Consider the following 18652-nt stretch of genomic DNA (forward strand, 5'->3'; position numbering starts at 1 on the left):
AGACTGTAATGTGCCTTAAATGCAGAGGTTTCTCTTACTCTTCTCTGGAGCAATGCAGACGTTTGTTGGTTGAAGGATCAAACTCCAAAGTCCCTCCCAGCCTTGGAACTGAGCAATTCTGTCTCCACGAGTCATAACCATACTTATCTATGTTTAGATAGAGAACTTACACGTTCGACCCAGCATATTTAGGAGCTCCATTAAAGTAATAATCATTATTACTAAGGTGAATTTACAGGCGTACTAGAACACAACCTAACGAGATAATTATTCAAAGCTCACAACGGCACCAAGCACGGTGCTTTCTTTCCCTTCATTAGAAGCCACGGCTTCACCTCCCATACCTTTCCCATACCTTTCCCAAAACTCTCTCAAAATTGCGAGCCTTGGTCATGGCCTTTATCACCTCCCGCAGAGTCTGAGTCATGCTGGTCATCGTGGACGGTTTTCCAGCCTTTAGGCTTTGCACGAGAACTAACTTTGGAAGAGCTGGAAAGTCCAGAAGTTAGTGAAAGAAGGACACAGAGGGAGAAGAGCCTGCACCCTTCTCCGCCCCTAGGAGCGCAATCAGGCGAGCTGGCGATTTGCTCACTGACGTTCCCCGCGCCCTTGTGACCAACCGCGCACGCGCGCTTCGCCCCCACCGCCCCGGCGGCTCGCTTGCTGCGCATCTGCACCAGTTCTCCGAGAGCGGAGCGTATTTCCCCGCCGGGCGGTTGATGCGGGAGCGCCATGGCACAGGCGCCTGCGCAGAGCCGCGCGTTGGCCTCCTGCTTAAAGGGGAACAGGCCTCTTGCAGAGGCGGCAAGAAGATGGAGTTGGGGAGTTGCCTGGAGGGCGGGAGGGAGGCGGCGGAGGAAGAGGGCGAGCCCGAGGTGAAGAAGCGGCGACTTCTGTGTGTGGAGTTTGCCTCGGTCGCGAGCTGCGATGCCGCTGTGGCTCAGTGCTTCCTGGCCGAGAACGACTGGGAGATGGAAGTACGCTTTTGCTGTCCTCGCTTCCCGCTCCATTACCTAGGTCGGTGGAGCGCACAAACCTCATCCCTTGTGCCTTTGTTTTTCAGAGGGCTCTGAACTCCTACTTTGAGCCTCCGGTGGAGGAGAGCGCCTTGGAACGCCGCCCTGAAACCATCTCTGAGCCCAAGACCTAGTAAGTGATGAGGGGAGCGGGAGCCAGTCCGGACGGAGGCAGTTTGATACCAGGTTGGCCTGCACGTCCTGGGACCTGCCATGGAGCTGGGCGGACGATGCTGAGGCAGATCTCCAAGCTGCGTAGCCAGAGGAGCAGGGCTTGCGTTGCTGCTGCTGCGCGGAGATGCGCACCAGCAGCGGATCTAACACTCCCCCAGACTGTTACTTCGAACGTGATTTGGAGTCCAGGGAGGAAAAAATGGAAATGTAATGTTTAACTCAAATGATAGGAAATAAGTAAGCGAGAGGTTTGAAACAAATGAACGAAGGCGAAATCTTCTATCGAAGAGTGACAACTTGGAAGTCTCCTTGCTTCCTGTATTGTTTATTTATTCTAGGCCCTAGGCTGGCCAGCCAGAATAATAGGTTTGTTGTTGTTGTTATTATTTTTTTAAATGCACACCTACTCCTGTTATTTCAGTGCCCCTCTCCAGTTCCTGCACTACTGCTCTTAAAAAGTGTAGCTGCCTTACAAGGCCCTCTACTATTTGGCTCCATAACTTAGAACCTGCCTTTCCAGGTTCCAGGCCTATCAAACTTTTACTTTTTTCCAACGGGTCATTTTCTCCTGTCTTTGAACCTTCGTAAAGATCATTATTACCTGTGCCTGGAATTTTTTTCTTTTTCCTTCCTTGCTAATATTTATCTTAAAGGCTCAAGCTGAGACATGATTTATCTCTGGGAAGCTTTTCCTGATGTCCTAAGTCTGGGTAAGGTTCCCCTTTTAGGTACTCTCGTAGCATCCTGCATGACCCCTGTTATAATAACTTAGTCCGTATTATAATTGCTGTTCATTATTTTATGTCTTCTACGAGACTGCACATCTAGTAAGGAGTATCTGTTTTGTACATTGTGAATTTCCCAAAGTCTGACACAACATTTGACACATAAGCTCCCAATAAATATTTACTGAATGTATAAAATTCTCCCAGCTATATGTACAACGTGTAAAATTGTTGATAGTGGAGACTGTATTTTGCCTTTGGTCTTTTCAGCTACACTGGCTTACAGATGTGATAAGATATTTTCATTAGGTTCCTTTCTCTGTCTTGCCTCTTGTTGGGGAATTGTCTACTCATCCACAGTGATTTGTCTCTGGCTCCCGTTTTACTAACCAGAGCAAGTTGGACTAGGAGGTGTTCGCCTAGCTCAAACTGGCCAGTCAGATCCTCTCCTTGGTTTCAGAATTAGGACCAAGAGAGTCAAGTCTGAGTCTTCCTATGGAGCTGGAACTGTAACATGTTAACTTAGCACCTGTGAGGATTCATACATATCTTTTTTTGTGTACAGAGAAGCTGAGAACAGAGGTCTGCAGAGAGAGAACGAAGCAGAGGGAAGTTGAAATGTAGGATTGAGAGAAAGCCCTTAACAGCCCTTCCTTAAACATGGCTGTATTTCTGTACCAGGCTCTGTGACATGTTTGTTTCCTTATACATTCTCCTGTTTCAGTCAAACCAACCTGAGGTAATGTCTGTGAGTTGCAACAGACTATATTGTAACCAATAAATAGTAACAAAATAAGTGGATTTCCTGGAATAGGCCCTCAGAAAAGATGCGGATCAAGCAGAGCAATGGTGTCATGGCTATTAGGATTCTCTGACTCCGGAATGGTAAATTGGCAAAAACAACCAAAGGTGTTGATCAGGCTGTGATCTCTTGACTCTCAGAACATAGGTCAAGTATGAATGAGAGTGAGGTTTTAATAGTTTGCTGAAGAGAGAAAAATGGGGAAGGGGCAAACTTCAGCGTGTTTCTAAGACCTGTGCATTCACAGAGCGTGACCTGATTAGATTTTTGATGTTGGCTTTGAGAAAAATGAAAGGAAAAAAAACAATTGATTGGAAGATTTTATGACCAGAAAAACTCAACCCTGCTGAGCAAGGGCATTGGCTGTCTTAAATGAATGGCACAGGAATCTCAATTCTGGAGTGAATTCCTGGGATATCAACAAAAATTGAAATTGAACACTAAAGTGATTTAGCCCCCTACATTAGAATCTATCTTTAATGTCTCTGATGAGAGACAAGGGAAATCCTCTTAAAACAGCTATGCTGAATCTTAGCTGCATATTGGAATTATCTGGGGAATTAAAAAAACCAGAGATTCTAATTTAATTTGTCTTGAGTGGGGCCCATTATTCCTCATTGGCTTTTTTTTTTTAATTTTTAATTTTTATTTTTTATTAGCTGTGCAGGTAATTCTAATGCAGAGTCAGCATTGACAGCCCATGTCCCAGAGCCTTGTTACTTAGAGTGTGGACTCTGGACCAGCAGCGTGCCACTACTACTCGGGAATTTGTTAGACATGCAGAATCTGAGGTCTCACCCAGACCTACTGAATCAGAATCTGTATTTTGACAAGATCTCCAGGTGATTTAAAATTGAGGAGCACTGGCCTAACACATAAAACCTAAGACACCAGATATACTGACAAAAGCGCTTCCTCCTCTGCTTAGGAATGAAGTCAACAAATCATGCCCCTAAAGTTTGCCAGTCCCTCTCTGTTCCCTTAGTATTTCTTTTTTTTTTTTTTTTGACACGGAGTCTCGGTCGTCTCGCTCTGTCGCCCAGGCTGGAGCGCAGTGGCGCAATCTCGGCTCACTGCAAGCTCCGCCTCCCGGGTTCACGCCATTCTCCTGCCTCAGCCTCCCTAGTAGCTGGGACTACAGGCGCCCGCCACTGTGCCCGGCTAATTTTTTGTATTTTTAGTAGAGACGGGGTTTCACCGTGGTCTCGATCTCCTGACCTCGTGATCTGCCCACCTCGGCCTCCCAAAGTGCTGGGATTACAGGCGTGAGCCACCGCGCCCGGCTGTTCCCTTAGTATTTCTGTACAGCAACGTTTTAGAGTTTATTTCCCTTTTCATTTTTCCAAAAGGAAATTTTTAATACAGTTGCCTGGTTTTTCTTGCTGCATTAAATATTAAATATTGTGGATGTTGCATAAATTGCAGAGATACTTGTATTAGGTTCTTGTGTTGCTGTAAATACCTGAGACTGGGTGATTTATAAAGAAAAGAGATTTAATTGGCTAACAGTTCTGCAGGCTCTACTGGAAGCATGGCCCCAGACTCTGCTGGGCCTCAGGAAGATTTCAATCATGGCAGAAGGGAAGGGGGAGCCCAGGTATCACATGGAGAGTGCAGGAGCAAGGGGGTGGGATGGTGCCACATACTTTTAAACAACCAGATCTTGCAAGAAGAACTCAGTATCGTGAAGATAGCACCAAGACATTAATGAGGGATCTGCCCCCATGACCCAAACACCTCCCACTGGACCCCACTACCAACATTACGGATTATATCTCAACATGAGATTTGGAGGGGACAAACATCCCAACTATATCAATATGCAATTGGATTACAGTGAAACTAGAGGAGGAAAGGATGGCATAGTGAATAAGAGCATGGACTCTGGAGCCAAAATGCAAAGGTTCTAAGTCCACCTGTGCTATTTAGTAACTGTGTTACCTCTCTCTGCCTCAATTTCTTTGTGCAGTGGGGATAGTAATATGGTTCAAAGTCCACTTGTGCTATTTAGTAACTGTGTAACCTCTCTCTGCCTCAGTTTCTTTATCCGTGCAACCCCTTCCTCATGGGGTTGTTGTAAGGATTAAGTGAGCTAATAAATGTAAAACACTTGGAATTGTGCCTGGCATATAGAGCTCAGTAAGTATAAGCTATGATTAATGACACCAGCATGCTCTCCCCATACATCACCCATGACAGTCCACCCGTTGAGGAAAGTAGGGGTTGTGTTTACAGTTTTATGAGGTAGATTGAGTTATAGTTGGACATCTTTAAACTTGGAAAAGGTGTGTGTGCCGGATAGGTAAGGGATCTAATGCGATTAACAAACACCTTTGTCTATGATAGTATATATATTTTTAAATTCAATTATGAAACAGAAGATTTGACAGAAATAAAGAGCTAATAATTTCTCCTTTCTGGTTTTAGTGCTTTCCATAAAAAGGAAATAACATCTTTGATCAGGCATGGAATCACTTGGCTTTTTCTGTCTGGTGGTAAGATGAAGGGGGCCAGCCCCTCCACACCTGTGGGTATTTCTCGTCAGGTGGGACAAGAGACTGAGAAAAGAAATAAGACAGAAAAGTGGGCCCAGGGGACCGGCACTTGGCATACGGAGGACCTGCGCCGGCACTGGTCTCTGAGTTCCCTCAGTATTTATTGATCACTATCTCTACCATCTCGGTGAGGGGGATGTGGCAGGACTAGAGGGTAATGGTGGGGTCAGCAGGAAAACATGTGAGCAAAGGACTGTGTGTCATAAATAAGTTTAAGGAAAGGTGCTGTGCCTGGATGTGCACGTAGGCCAGATTTATGTTTGACTTTACACAAACATCTCAGTGCAATAAAGGGTAGTATTGCCGCCAGCATGTCTCACCTCCAGCCATAAGGCCGTTTTCTCCTATCCAAGTAAATAGAATGTATGATTGGGTTTTATACCTAGACATTCCATTCCCAAGGACGAGCAGGAGACAGATGCCTTCCTCTTATCTCGACTGCAAAGAGGCCTTCCTCTTTCACTAATTCTCCTCAACACAGACCCTTTTCGGGTGTCGGGCTGGGGGACAGGCAGGTCTTTCTCTTCCCATGAGGCCATTATCTCAGGCTGTCTCAGCGGGGAGAAACCTTGGACAATACCCAAGCTTTCTTGGGCAGAGGTCCATGTGGCCTTCTGCAGTGCATTGTGTCCGTGGGTACTTGAGACTGGAGAATGGCGATGACTTTTACCAAGCATACTGCCTGCAAACACAATTTTAACAGAGCACATCCTGCACAGCGCTAAATCCATTAAACCTTGAGTCAATACAGCACATGTTTCTGCGAGCACAGGGTTGAGGCTAGGGTTACAGATTAACAGCATCTCAAGGCAGAAGAAATTTTCTTGTACAGATCAAAATGGAGTTTCTTATGTCTTCCTTTTTCTACGTAGACACAGTAACAGTCTGATCTCTCTTTCTTTCCCCCACAGTAAGACGTTGAAAAAAAGTCTGATATTAGCTCATTGTTGAATAAGAGAACTTTTAGGTAGGATGAAATTCACAAAAGAAAGTTTTGTGCTTTTTTTTATGCTCTTGAAGGTTATTTTTATGTAAAAGGAAGACAATGCAAAATATTTTATGCTTCAAAATTGACATTAAGTTCATCTAGCACCCAGATCATGACCTCTAAATACCATTCTTCACTGAAAGGAACAAGGGCTTTTAAGAAATGATTGATTTCATAGAATGGAAGGGGCTTAATGTAAAAATTTAAAAAGAAGTTAAAAAGAAATGACTGATTCCAGAGCAGGGGCAAAAAAAGTACAAGATGAGCCTATGATATCTGTGGTGTTAGAAAGTAAGGAGGTGCCCAGAAAATGTTGGGGACGTGCCAGAAAGGCACAAGACCTAGCTTAAAAGCTGCCTACCCTCATTCCCCATGAAATGTGGTATAATCCAAGCAACAGGATGCTTGGTAGGAATAGATTACAATCCATAAAAAAGAGCCCATACTGATATAAATACAGTTGTCCAAGAGAGAAGGGAACATTTTTCCTTACAGTAGAACTCCATCTATTAAATGTGGAAGGCATGAGGAATTAGAAAAAAATCTTCATTTGGGAACTGCCATATTGATAATTATTTCAGGCAGATATTATCAACAGATACTAAAACTAGTAGGAAAGTTCAGTGAACAACAGCATATTTACATAATCACAAAGTACTTTCCCACAAAATACTTACTATGATGGGGAAAATTATAACTTTGTAGTAGAGAAATCTGGTTAACAACACTTTAACCAAGTGATCAAAGCTAACATCACCAGGAATGGGACAGCTCCATATCAGATGCTTGATAATGATGCATTGCAGAGGAGATGCTATCACTTCTGTGACATTCCTGCCAAAAAATGCATAATCTGAATCAAATAATAGCTCAAACTGAAGGACATTCTGTAAGATAAATGGCCTGTACTCTTCAAAAATGTCAGAGTCATGAGAGACAGACTGAAAAACTGTTCTGGATTAAAGAAAATTAAGAGAGACATGCCATGTAAATGTAACATGTGATCCTGGATTAGGACACTAGTAGCACAATTGGCAAGATCGGACTAGGTCTTTAGATATTATTAAATCTAGCCATAGGAGGCAATAAGAAAAAGAAAAACTTATATCAATGATAATCTTCTGACTTGATGATCATACTAGATTATACTGTTATGCACCACATAACCACATCTCAGTTGACAACAAACTGCATAAATGAAGATGATCCCATAAGATTATATTACTGTATTTTTGCTGTACCTTTTCTATGTTAGGTATTTTTAGATACACAAATAAGTGCCATTGTGTTACAGTTGCCTACAGTATCCAGTATAGTAGCATGCTGTAGAGGTTTGTAGCCTAGGAGCAATAGGCTAGACCATATAGCCTAGGTGTGTGGGAGGCTGTACCATCTAGGTTTGTGTAAATTATGATGTTTGCATAATGATGAAATCACCTAATGACACACTTCTCCAAATGTGATGCATAACTGTATATGTAAGCATGTCTTCGTGTTTAGGAAATAATACAAAAATATTTAAACAAATGATTCAGAATAAAAAGAATAAAGCAAGTAAATGTTAAGTAAAATGTTAATATTTGAGGAATCTGGGTGAATGGTGTAAAGGAGAAAAGTTAAAATGTTGGCATTAAAATTATAAATTCAAACACCTCTTTTTAAAATTCATGAATAGTTTATGAATGCTTAGGAGTTACCTTTTAATAAAGTTTGTCCCTCCACTCATATGTCTGGGGCATTGGTTGGGGGAGCAGATGGTGGATTCAAGACTATGGACTGGAACACATACATATGTCCTTTCCAGCATGGCAGTCTCAGGGTGGTTGGACTTTTTACATGGCAGTTCCAGGGTTCCTGGAGGGAGTGTTCCAAAAGCCTTGAATGGAAGTGGCAGACTATCTTAAGGCCAAGCCTCAAAAGTCCCAGAATATTCTTTCCCTGTGGTAAGCAAGCCACTAAGGTCCAGATTCAAAGGGGAGGGGCATTAGGCTTCATCACTCAAAGAGGGGAGTAGCAAAGGATTTGCAGTTCCTGTTTATCTGCCACAATGAGATCTTATTTAACATATGATTTTAAAAGATTCCAAAAAGATTTAGAAATCCTACGTTTCTGAGTCTAATTTGGGATCATAGTTTATACAATTATTCTAGTGACACATGTCATTGAAGGATATTAAGTTGTCTGTAACTGCCTAAGTGAGCAAACATTTGTACAGTACAATAAGTATCTATGAACCCGAAAGTGTCTGAGACAGGTCTAAATCAATTTAGAAGGTTTATTTTGCAAAGGTTAAGGACGCACCCGTGACACACCCTCAGGAGGTCCTGACTACCTTGTGGACATGTGCCCTAGGTAGTTGAGGTACAGCTTGCAAGTCAATACCCTGAGACACCAAGGGTTGCAGCAGAAAAAAAATTTTAATTGTAAGGCCGCCAAACCAGGGGACTGGAGGAATCCTCAGATTCTCCTTGAGAAGTTTGGAGCTTGAGACTTAAAGGGGTTTGGAGTGGACCAAGGTGTGAGGATTGTTGCTTGGTCAGAGTGCAATGATGAAGTCATGGACTCTGGAGATGAAGAAACTGCATTCTCATGCTGATACGGTTCTTCTGGGGGTGTCTTCAAACTGGTTGGTGTCAGCTTTCTGCCGGAATTCAGCGTCTGAAAAACATCTTAAGCAATTCTTAAACAAAAGCCTTATGATTCTGATGTCAGAGATCCTACCCATAGGAGCAATGGGGATGCAAGTCGTCAGTATATAGGGCTATGGGATGACTTTCCGTACAAAAAAGTGGGCCAAAGTGCAGTGTGATTAATGCTTAATTATATTTCTGTCTAGAACCTGGCTTGCAATTCTTGTTAACCTTGTAAGGACAGTGTCACTTTTAGGGCTCTTTTAAAATTTGTCTGTAAAATGAGGGCTACAAATACAAAATAATTCTTAATCAATTTATAGATTATTTGCAAAGCTGTGTTTTATTCCAATCTTGCCAGTGTTGACCTAACCAATGAAGAAACAACTGATTCCACCACTTCTAAAATCAGCCCATCTGAAGATACTCAGCAAGAAAATGGCAGCATGTTCTCTTTCATTACCTGGAATATTGATGGATTAGATCTAAACAATCTGTCAGAGAGGGCTCGAGGGGTATGTTCCTACTTAGCTTTGTAAGTATTATCACGTCTATTTAATAGTAATGTGTCTTATGTATATACCAAGTAACAGTTCAAGATTGTGGGCTTTAGAATTAAACCTAAGTTCAATGTCCAGCTCTGAGAAGAAACATCTGAAAGAATTGAGCTGATTGCCTCTCAGAGCAGTATTACAGGCTGCAGCAAAGAGGGAACACTAATTTTCGTTAGAAGACTTTTAGTACTGTTTTCTTCTTAAACTTTGTTTATCGTAACTACGTGAAATTAAAACTACCAAAAAGATCTATTTGTGCCCCATATGGCTCTGTGACCTTGGGCAAATCACTTAAGTTCTCTGGACAGTTTTCTTCATTGTGGATAATAACTGCTTCAAGAGGATTGAAAGAAACATTGAAAGCATCTCTTAGTGTGTAGGACCATTGAAGTCTCTCAATATGGTGGTTTCTATTGTCAGTTTTTCTAGCTCTTTTTGATATGTTTGTTATAGTACTACATGAATAAATAGCACACATCTTTCTCATTTTAGAGTTATCAAAGATCAGCATAAACACTCAATATTAAGTGCCCTAGAGGGTCTTTTGTTTTTGGTATGTTGTGGTATTTCCTTCATTTAGGTAGCTGAAAATGAAATGGTATACTTGGTATTTGTCATAAATTGATGTTTTTCATTAGGTACAGCCCAGATGTGGTATTTCTACAGGAAGTTATTCCCCCATATTATAGCTACCTAAAGAAGAGATCAAGTAATTATGAGATTATTACAGGTAACAATTTTTGTTATTCAACTTGTCTTTTCTTTGAAAAACAGATCAGCGAAAGAGATAAATCAAAGTTGGTCTATTGGGACATAGAGAGGAAAAAGCACAAATAAATAAGTTTGAGAAAAATAAGCAAGACACAGGATACTTGTAATCCCAGCACTTTGGGAGGCCGAGGCGGGCGGATCACGAGGTAAAAAAATCAAAACCACGGTGAAACCCCGTCTCTACTAAAAATACAAAAAATTAGCCGGGCATGGTGGCGGGCGCCTGTAGTCCCAGCTACTCGGAGAGGCTGAGGCAGGAGAATGGCGTGAACCCGGGAGGTGGAGCTTGCAGTGAGCTGAGATCGCACCACTGCACTCCAGCCTGGGCGACAGAGCGAGACTCCGTCTCAAAAAAAAATAATAAAAATAAAAATAAAAAATAAAAAAGACACAGGATACTACAAGAAGTATAGGAGGATATTTTATACAACTTAATGTTAATAGTGTGAAAAGGTTAATAAGTGAAAAGGAAATGGATGATTTTTCAGGAAAATATAAATTACTAAAATTTGAGAAACTGAATACCTTTTTGGTGAAATTCAGTTGTTAAAAGTTTTAACTGAAATAATCACATTGTGGTTATGCTTTTTCATAGTCTTTATTTTATAATTCCTTATTTGTTTTGTTGTTCTTTTTGTACTTTTTTTGCCCTGAGTAATTTAGTTTTTAAATTTTCCATCTATTTTGTTTTTGCTAAATATATTTAAAATAAAAATACTTTGGCCACATCTCATGATTTTCATATACAGTCTTTCCTTGGTATTCTCAGGGGATTGGTTCTAGGGTTCCTCAATGGATACCAAAATTCGCACATACTCAGTTTCCTCAGTCTGCTCTGCAGAACCCATCTGTATGTGAGCACTCCATTTCTGCAGGTTTCACGTCCTGGGAAGACTGTATTTTCAACCCGCATTTGGTTGTGGATGCAGAACCCACAGATACAGAGGACCAACCGTATTTATTGAAAAAATATCTGTATAAGTGGACCCTTGAAGTTCACTTGTGTTGTTCAAGTGTCAACTGTATAGTGTTTTCTTTGACTTTCATTTTTATATAGTATGTGATTTTTAATTTCAACTGACTCCTTAATCGAGAAGTTCTAGGGAGAGGGTTCTCAGTCTGTGTGTGTCTCTCTTTATGGAACTTTTTTTGTATTCTCTTGGGGATTCTTTTAGGATTTCTGATTCCCATGCTTCCTTCTTGGTTTACTTCCTTATTTTATTGGAGCACCTTCTCTAATTAATTTCTAAGAAATAGTGCATGGATAGTGAAGTTTTTGAATCCTAGCGTATTTGAAAATGTCTGTGTTGTAGCTTTGTAGTTCTTGAGAGTTTGGCTGAAGATAGGTATCTGGGTAAATAGATGTTTTCCTTCAGAATTCTGAAGGCATTCTTCAGTGTCTTCTAGTTTCCATTATTGATGATGGGTGATAAGGCTGATGCCGTTCTAATTCTTATTCTTTTCTTTTTTGCTACTCTCTGGAAGCTTTGAGGGTCTTCTTTTTAACCCTCATGTTCTTTGGGTCTCTTTAAAATCTATTGTACCGAATGCTTGGTTGGAACTTTTAATCTGTGGAATTTTAATATGTGGAAAACCTCAGTCGTGGAAAATCCTTTTCTCTCTCCCTCCCTCCCACCATTCCTCTTGCCTCTCCTTTCATTATTTTCATTATTTCTCTTTCCATTTCTCCCTGTCTCTTCTTTCCTCCCTTATTGTATTTTTACTCCTCCCCTTTTTCTGAACTCCCTCTGTTAAATGGTGGACCTCCTGGGTTGATCCTTGAGTTTTCTTAACTTTCTCTTATTCTCCTATCTCTATTGACTGTTTGTTCTACTTTCTTGGCAACTATCTTGACTTTTAGATAGCATTATTTTAATTTCCTAGGCCTCCTATTCACTGAATATCTTTTTTATGGCATACTTTTCTTGGTTTATGGATACAGTATCTTTTTTGTTAGTTTTTTGTTTGTTTTAGGTTTTAGTCTCTTTTCCTGCATTGTTTTTATTTCCTTCTTTTTGTTTATTTTGATTATGTTATATCACATCAGTATCCATCATGTCATGTTAGACATGTTCCTTAAATATGTAGGGATCTTTGGCTTTTGGTTCACATTTAAACACCAAACACTAGAATGTTGATTATAGTTGAATATGCCTGAGCAAGGCTAAGTAGTTTACCTTACTGGAGAGGGGTGAGGGATTGATTGTGGAGCAAACTGCTTATTCATTTGAGGGAGACCCACAATTGTCAGTGTGTTGGTATATACAGGCCTTTAATCTGAGGCCATTTTGTTTCTCCAAAAAAGAATTATTTAGCTTTCTGCCTTCTGGGTGTTGGGGCTGGGGTGGTGTGCTTGTTTTGCCTACCTCCTGGAAGCAGGTCAGGGGAAGGGAGCTGAGTAGGCACACTTTACTTAATCAGTGTTCAACCCATTCCCCTGGCAGCCCTGGGCTAACACGCATGCCCCTCCCTGTGACTGGTGACTCTGGAGCCTCTAAAATTTAGTTCTCTGTAAAACTGTAGTCTCCTGTTAATAGAGGACAGCCACTTAGCTCTAAGGAGTTGAGGAAACCTGGGAGTCGTTTAACCCCATATCCAGACCTTGAACTGGCCCTCCTCTTCTTAGCTCAGCACGTTACCTTTTGTGGTACCTTTATGTTCAAGCACTAAGTGTTTCCAGATTTTGGTGGAACAAATCTGCTTGCTTCCTGTCTATGGTTCTCTGCTACAGTCACTCAAGTGTTTTCCTTCTGTTTTGATAAACCAGTTACCACTTCTCCATCTGTTTTCTGTTTTCTGAAAAACTATTGGAAGCTTTCATTCATGGCTTGTACTCCTATTTTCTGTTCTTGCTGGTTTATGTCTTTCTAGATTTGTATTCATTTACAATAATTTTTCTGGAACTTCTACTACAAGAAGTAGTAAGTGGATATGAGTTGGCCACAGTTCGTCTCATCTACTCCGTGTCTTTCAGAAATTTCTCAAATTTTCTCATCTGATATTGGCAGCATTAATTTTTGGCACTTGTTTACTTTTATTTATTTATTTATTTATTTATTTATTTTGAGATGGAATTTCACTCTTGTTGCCTAGGCTGGAGTGCAATGGCATAATCTTGGCTCACGGCAATCTCCGCCTCCCAGGTTCAAGTGATTCTCCTGCCTCAGCCTCCCCAGTAGCTGGGATTACAGGCATGTGCCACCACGCCCTGCTAATTTTGTATTTTTGGTAGAGATGGGGTTTCTCCATGTTGGTCAGGCTGGTCTCAAACTCCCGACCTCAGGTGATCCGCCCACCTCGGCCTCCCAAAGTGCTGGGATTACAGGCATGAACCACTGTGCCTGGTCTTTTTTAATTTCTTCTAAGCTTCTAGTTAAAATTTGGGAGAGAGGAGGTAGACTTGTTTGGCCATGATGAACTATTTTGAAATAATAGTTTACTTTAAAGATTTAGATCCATGTAAATATCTGTTACCTGTTTGCTATAAAATTCTTCAATAGGCAAACTTGCAGTAAACTGAAAATAACTTTGACCTTCTCAACCTAAATTCTTTTCCACAAACATTTGTAGGTCATGAAGAAGGATATTTCACAGCTATAATGTTGAAGAAATCAAGAGTAAAATTAAAAAGCCAAGAGATTATTCCTTTTCCAAGTACCAAAATGATGAGAAACCTTTTATGTGTGCATGTGAGTAATGTTTAAAAATTGACTGTTTTATAAAAAAAGAATAGATTTTTTCATAGTTTTGTGTTATTATTCTTTTTAAAACCATTGCCTTTAGAGAAAAATTTGCTTCACACACGTAGATTCTTTTAGATAGTCCTTAACACTTTCTAAAATTAAGTTTTTACGTAAATTTTAAATGCAGATAGAATTCTCAGTATGTTTTCTTAAGAATATTTGGGAGTTTGCTAACATTGCACATTTGCTTCCTAAAGTAATGTTTTTACTTTCTACTCTATACATGCTACTATATCGTACTCTATGAGACTTACAAAAATGAAAAATAGATCTTGCTCTCATATATAGATTAGTAAGGGAGAGTGTATATATAGTAACTAAAACATAAGAAAGGCATAAGTGCCACAGGAGAGGTATAAATGATGTGTGGAAGTTTAGAGAAAGGAGAGATGACTTTTAGCCAGATTGTTTAGTGAGAGTTTTATAGAGGAGATGGTATTTGAATGAACCCTGAAAAATATGTAAGACGTAGACATTAAAAAGAGTCCAAGTAGAGGAACCACCATGAGCAAACTTTTGCAAGTTGCAAGAGGTGTACATGTATGAGTATGAATGAGCATTCTATTCAGTTGAGTGTAGGGGCCATGGAGAGGCAAATGTGATAGGTTGAGAAGTAGGTAGGCTCCTGATTATAGAAGAGCATGAATGACCAATATGAAAGAGTTAGACTTGGTTCTGCAGGCACTTAGTATAATGATAGATTGTACATTGTTGGTGTCTTAATTGCAAATGGTAAATGATTCTCATTCAGTTAACTGACTTTTTTTGAATACCTGTATGCCAGGCTCTTAATAATACAGCAATAAATAAGAATCATCTCTGTTTTGCAAATGACTTATGGCTTTGTAGGAGGGAAATAATTGTCCTTTTAATTTAGCCTAGCGGGCTTTAAAACAGTCTGTTCAGCATGCTTTAGGTGTATTGAGGAGAGGGAGCCGCTGATGGCCTAGGGACACTGGGGAAAGGTTCACAGTGGAGGTGACAGCTAGGGGTAGGTCGTGCTTGCTAAACTGTCGTCTTTGGGGACAGGGTTAGTGCTTTAATACTTCTTTTGATCCAGAGGGATAGGCATAGTGCTGATTATACAGTTTCAGTTTAGTAAATATATACCATTTGACAGAACAATCTGCTGATTTTGTTATTAAATTTCAGTATTAATAGTCAGTGGACAATTTTAATGACTATTTGTCCTGTTGCAGGTGAATGTGTCAGGAAATGAGCTTTGCCTTATGACATCCCATTTGGAGAGCACCAGAGGACATGCTGCAGAACGAATGAATCAGTTAAAAATGGTTTTAAAGAAAATGCAGGAGGCTCCAGAGTCAGCTACAGTTATATTTGCAGGAGATACAAATCTACGGGATCAAGAGGTGAGTGACAAAGTCAGTTCGATGTTTGAGGACAGATTATTGCTATGGAGACTAAATTAGGTTCTTTTGACCAAAGCTGTTAAAACTGGGGCCTTTAGTCACTCAAAATGTCTTAAGTGACCTTGCAATTCAGCAAATATTTGTTTAGCCTATGCTGTACGCCTAGGGGAAGACGGGGCTCTTTTTGGAGGAAAATAAAAATGCGCGTGAGAAATAGACAACACTAAACTATATGGGTGTGTGTGTGTGTGTGTGTGTGTGTGTGTGTGTATGATTAGAAAGGTAGAGAAAATGATTTTAGAAGAGTTTAGAAAAGGTGGTTTCTTTGCAGTATTCCTAGGTGCAATATGAGAACAGTGGAAAGATTTGACCATGATAATTGTTCCTAACTCTTTTTTTCTGAGGTTTCCTTTTCTTTTTTCCTTTTTGGCTTTTATTAGCCTTTTTTACCCACTTTTCCTGCCACCACCATGCCCAGGTCTCCAGGTCTGAAACAAAGTCTCTTTCTCCTTGCCTATAGCTCAGGTGAGACACAGTGGGATTTTTCAGGATCTTAAAAAATTAAACATGGAATTACTATGTGATGCGTCAATTACACTTCTAGGTATAAATACCCAAAAGAAGTGAAAGCAGGGATTTGAATATATTTTGTCTACTCATGGATGTTCACAGCTGTGTTATTCACAGTAGCCAAAAGGTGGAAGCAGCCCAAGTATCACTGACAGATGAATAAACAAAATGTGCTATATGTATACAGTGGAATATTATTCACCCTTAAAATGAAGAAACTTTGACACATGCTACAATATGGGCGAATCTTAAAGACATTGTGCTGAGTGAATGAAGCCAATCCAAAAAGGAAAAGATACTGTATGATTCCTCTTATGAATTTCCTAAACTGGTCAAATTCATAGAGACAGAAAGTAGGATGGTGTTTGCCAGGGACTGGGGGTATAAGGGAATGGTGAATTGGTGTTTAATGGGTACAGAGTTTCAGTTGGGGAAGATTAAAAGGTTCTGGAGATGGATGATAGTCATGGTTGCACAACTATGTGAATGTACTTAATGCTACATCACTGTACACTTAAAAATTGTTAAACTGGCTGGGCACAGTGGCTCATGCCTATAATCCCAGCACTTTGGGAGGCTGAGGTGGGCAGATCACTTGAGGCCAGGAGTTCGAGACCAGCCTGGCCAGCACGGTGAAATCCCGTCTCTACTAAAAATACAGAAATTAGCCAGGCATTGTGGCACATGCCTGTGATCCCAGCTATGCAGGAGGCTGAGGCACTAGAATTGCCTTGAACCTGGGAGGTGGAAGTTGCAGTGAACCGAGATTGCACCACTGCACTCCATCCTGGGCAACAGAGTGAGACCCCCACCTCAAAAAAAAAAATTTTTTGTTAAAATGATAAATCTTATAGTGTGTGTATTTTACCACAAACAATTTTTTTAAATCCAGGAGTGTGAATGAGCAAACAGAATTAATATTATTAATAAACTTCTAATAAAACTGAAGGCAGTTGAAATTTTTGGATCGTATGAATGCTATACTTCCAAAGTTGTAGACTAAAGTAGAGTGGCAGTTCTGCCTTCTTTTCACTTGAGTTCAGTTTTTAAAAACAGGTAACAGCAGCAACAGGCCGTGTATATTCAGCCTTCTAAGTTTTATCTGAAACCCAAAGTTAGGAACCTATTTATGGCAGAAGAGAAGGGGCAAATTCCAAACCTCTCTGGCTGTCTTGATATTTTTATATTACATACTACTATGCAGCATAGTACTTTTTATAATGTATCTCGTTGTTTTGCATTTCTGCATTAATAATTTCTTCCACGGTAATAGCAAAAACACCTTTTTTTTTTTTAAGTTAGCGGGGAAAAGGCTATGTATATCTTAGAGAGTATTCTTTTTCTTTTCAGGTTACCAGATGTGGTGGTTTACCCAACAACATTGTGGATGTCTGGGAGTTTTTGGGCAAACCTAAACATTGCCAGTATACATGGGATACACAAATGAACTCTAATCTTGGAATAACTGCTGCTTGTAAGCTTCGTTTTGATCGAATATTTTTCAGAGCAGCAGCAGAAGAGGGACACATTATTCCCCAAAGTCTGGACCTTCTTGGATTAGAAAAACTGGACTGTGGTAGATTTCCTAGTGATCACTGGGGTCTTCTGTGCAACTTAGATATAATATTGTAAAATGCTTTTCAAATGTGAGTTTTGTCCTGATTTTTGCAAATACAATTTCCACCTTCTGGAAAGGTAGGTTTGATGTGGAGGAAATAATGTACTAGATCATTGTCACAGAAAAACCAACTATAATTTGTGGTTGTGTGTTCAGAATTCAACATTAAAGATTAAAGTTTATTTAAATGAACACATTCATGTGTTCAGGATGTGAGGCCATTTAATAAAAAGGGCACAAAGCCTGTCAGAGTTTTTAACGGTGCTTATAGCTGCCAGCTGGATTCCAAACAGGCACCACATTGTCTCTGAGCTAATGTTTATATTTTTCCATTCAGACACTGAAATAGTTAATATTTAAGACAAGTTTTCAAAAGAAAACATAAGAGATTATTGAATTCTTGGGACTGGATCGTTTATTTCATAAGTTCAGATCATCTTAAATGAAAATGCCATGATTATCTGCAGTTAAGTAGATGACAGCTATTCTACATCAGACTTGATTTTTGTCAGCTAACTACATAATTGGTAAGCTATAATTGAAACCTTATGGCTTAAAATTCCTTAACTCTTTTTTGATTCATGTTTGTAGTCATGTTGTCAACAGAAGCAAAGTTAGGCTTGATGATGGTTAATATCAGTTTGATAGCACCATGGGACATTTTTCTAACAAAAATAAATGCATAAAGAGACATAGCCTTTTAGTTTTGCTAAAATGGAAATGTTTTACAGGAAGTAAGTGCAAATTACTTTTAAGTTTGCTTTAAAGAAAAATATTTTCCCCACAAGAGAAATTTAAATAAAGAATTTTATTTGTTTATCGTTTGTTTTAGTATGTTTTTGTGTCCATGATGAGATTAAATTTTTTATCTGCTTCCTGCTTCTGGCTCTACTGCTGCTTCTTCCTCTTTGTGTAGAAGAAAACAGATTTCCATTTGCTTCCCACTCCATCAAGAATTACCAAGAATATGTCTGCTTCCTTTGTCTGAAAAAATGAAAGCCAGCGAGAGTAATTAGAAGTAACAGAATCTTATTTATATCAGGAGTGCCAAAATTTAAACACCTAAAAAAAGACATTTATATATAATATTCCCTTTGTAGTGACAATGAAAAAGAGTTTAAATGTTAATCACAATT

The 18652-nt window shown here is 39.8% G+C and overlaps 2 protein-coding genes across 2 annotated transcripts in view; one reads left to right on the forward strand and one right to left on the reverse strand.

Moving 5' to 3' along the window:
* The window catches only part of ACOT13 (acyl-CoA thioesterase 13), a 35239-nt gene extending 34569 nt beyond the window's left edge, over positions 1-670 (reverse strand). The window contains exon 1 of the mRNA XM_055263648.2: positions 356-670. Coding sequence (XP_055119623.1) covers positions 356-436 — 81 coding nt within the window. The 5' untranslated portion in view covers positions 437-670. The remainder of the gene's footprint in view (positions 1-355) is intronic.
* On the forward strand, positions 618-18335 carry TDP2 (tyrosyl-DNA phosphodiesterase 2). Its single transcript, XM_055263640.2, has 7 exons — positions 618-977; positions 1064-1149; positions 9252-9425; positions 10083-10174; positions 13786-13904; positions 15158-15328; positions 17249-18335. Exons 1-7 carry the CDS (start codon positions 720-722, stop codon positions 17528-17530), a joined length of 1182 nt encoding a protein of 393 aa, XP_055119615.2. The 5' UTR covers positions 618-719; the 3' UTR covers positions 17531-18335.
* The last annotated feature ends 317 nt before the right edge of the window (positions 18336-18652 follow it).

The sequence above is a fragment of the Symphalangus syndactylus genome, chromosome 23 (assembly GCF_028878055.3).
Source record: "Symphalangus syndactylus isolate Jambi chromosome 23, NHGRI_mSymSyn1-v2.1_pri, whole genome shotgun sequence".
Taxonomy (NCBI): domain Eukaryota; kingdom Metazoa; phylum Chordata; class Mammalia; order Primates; family Hylobatidae; genus Symphalangus; species Symphalangus syndactylus.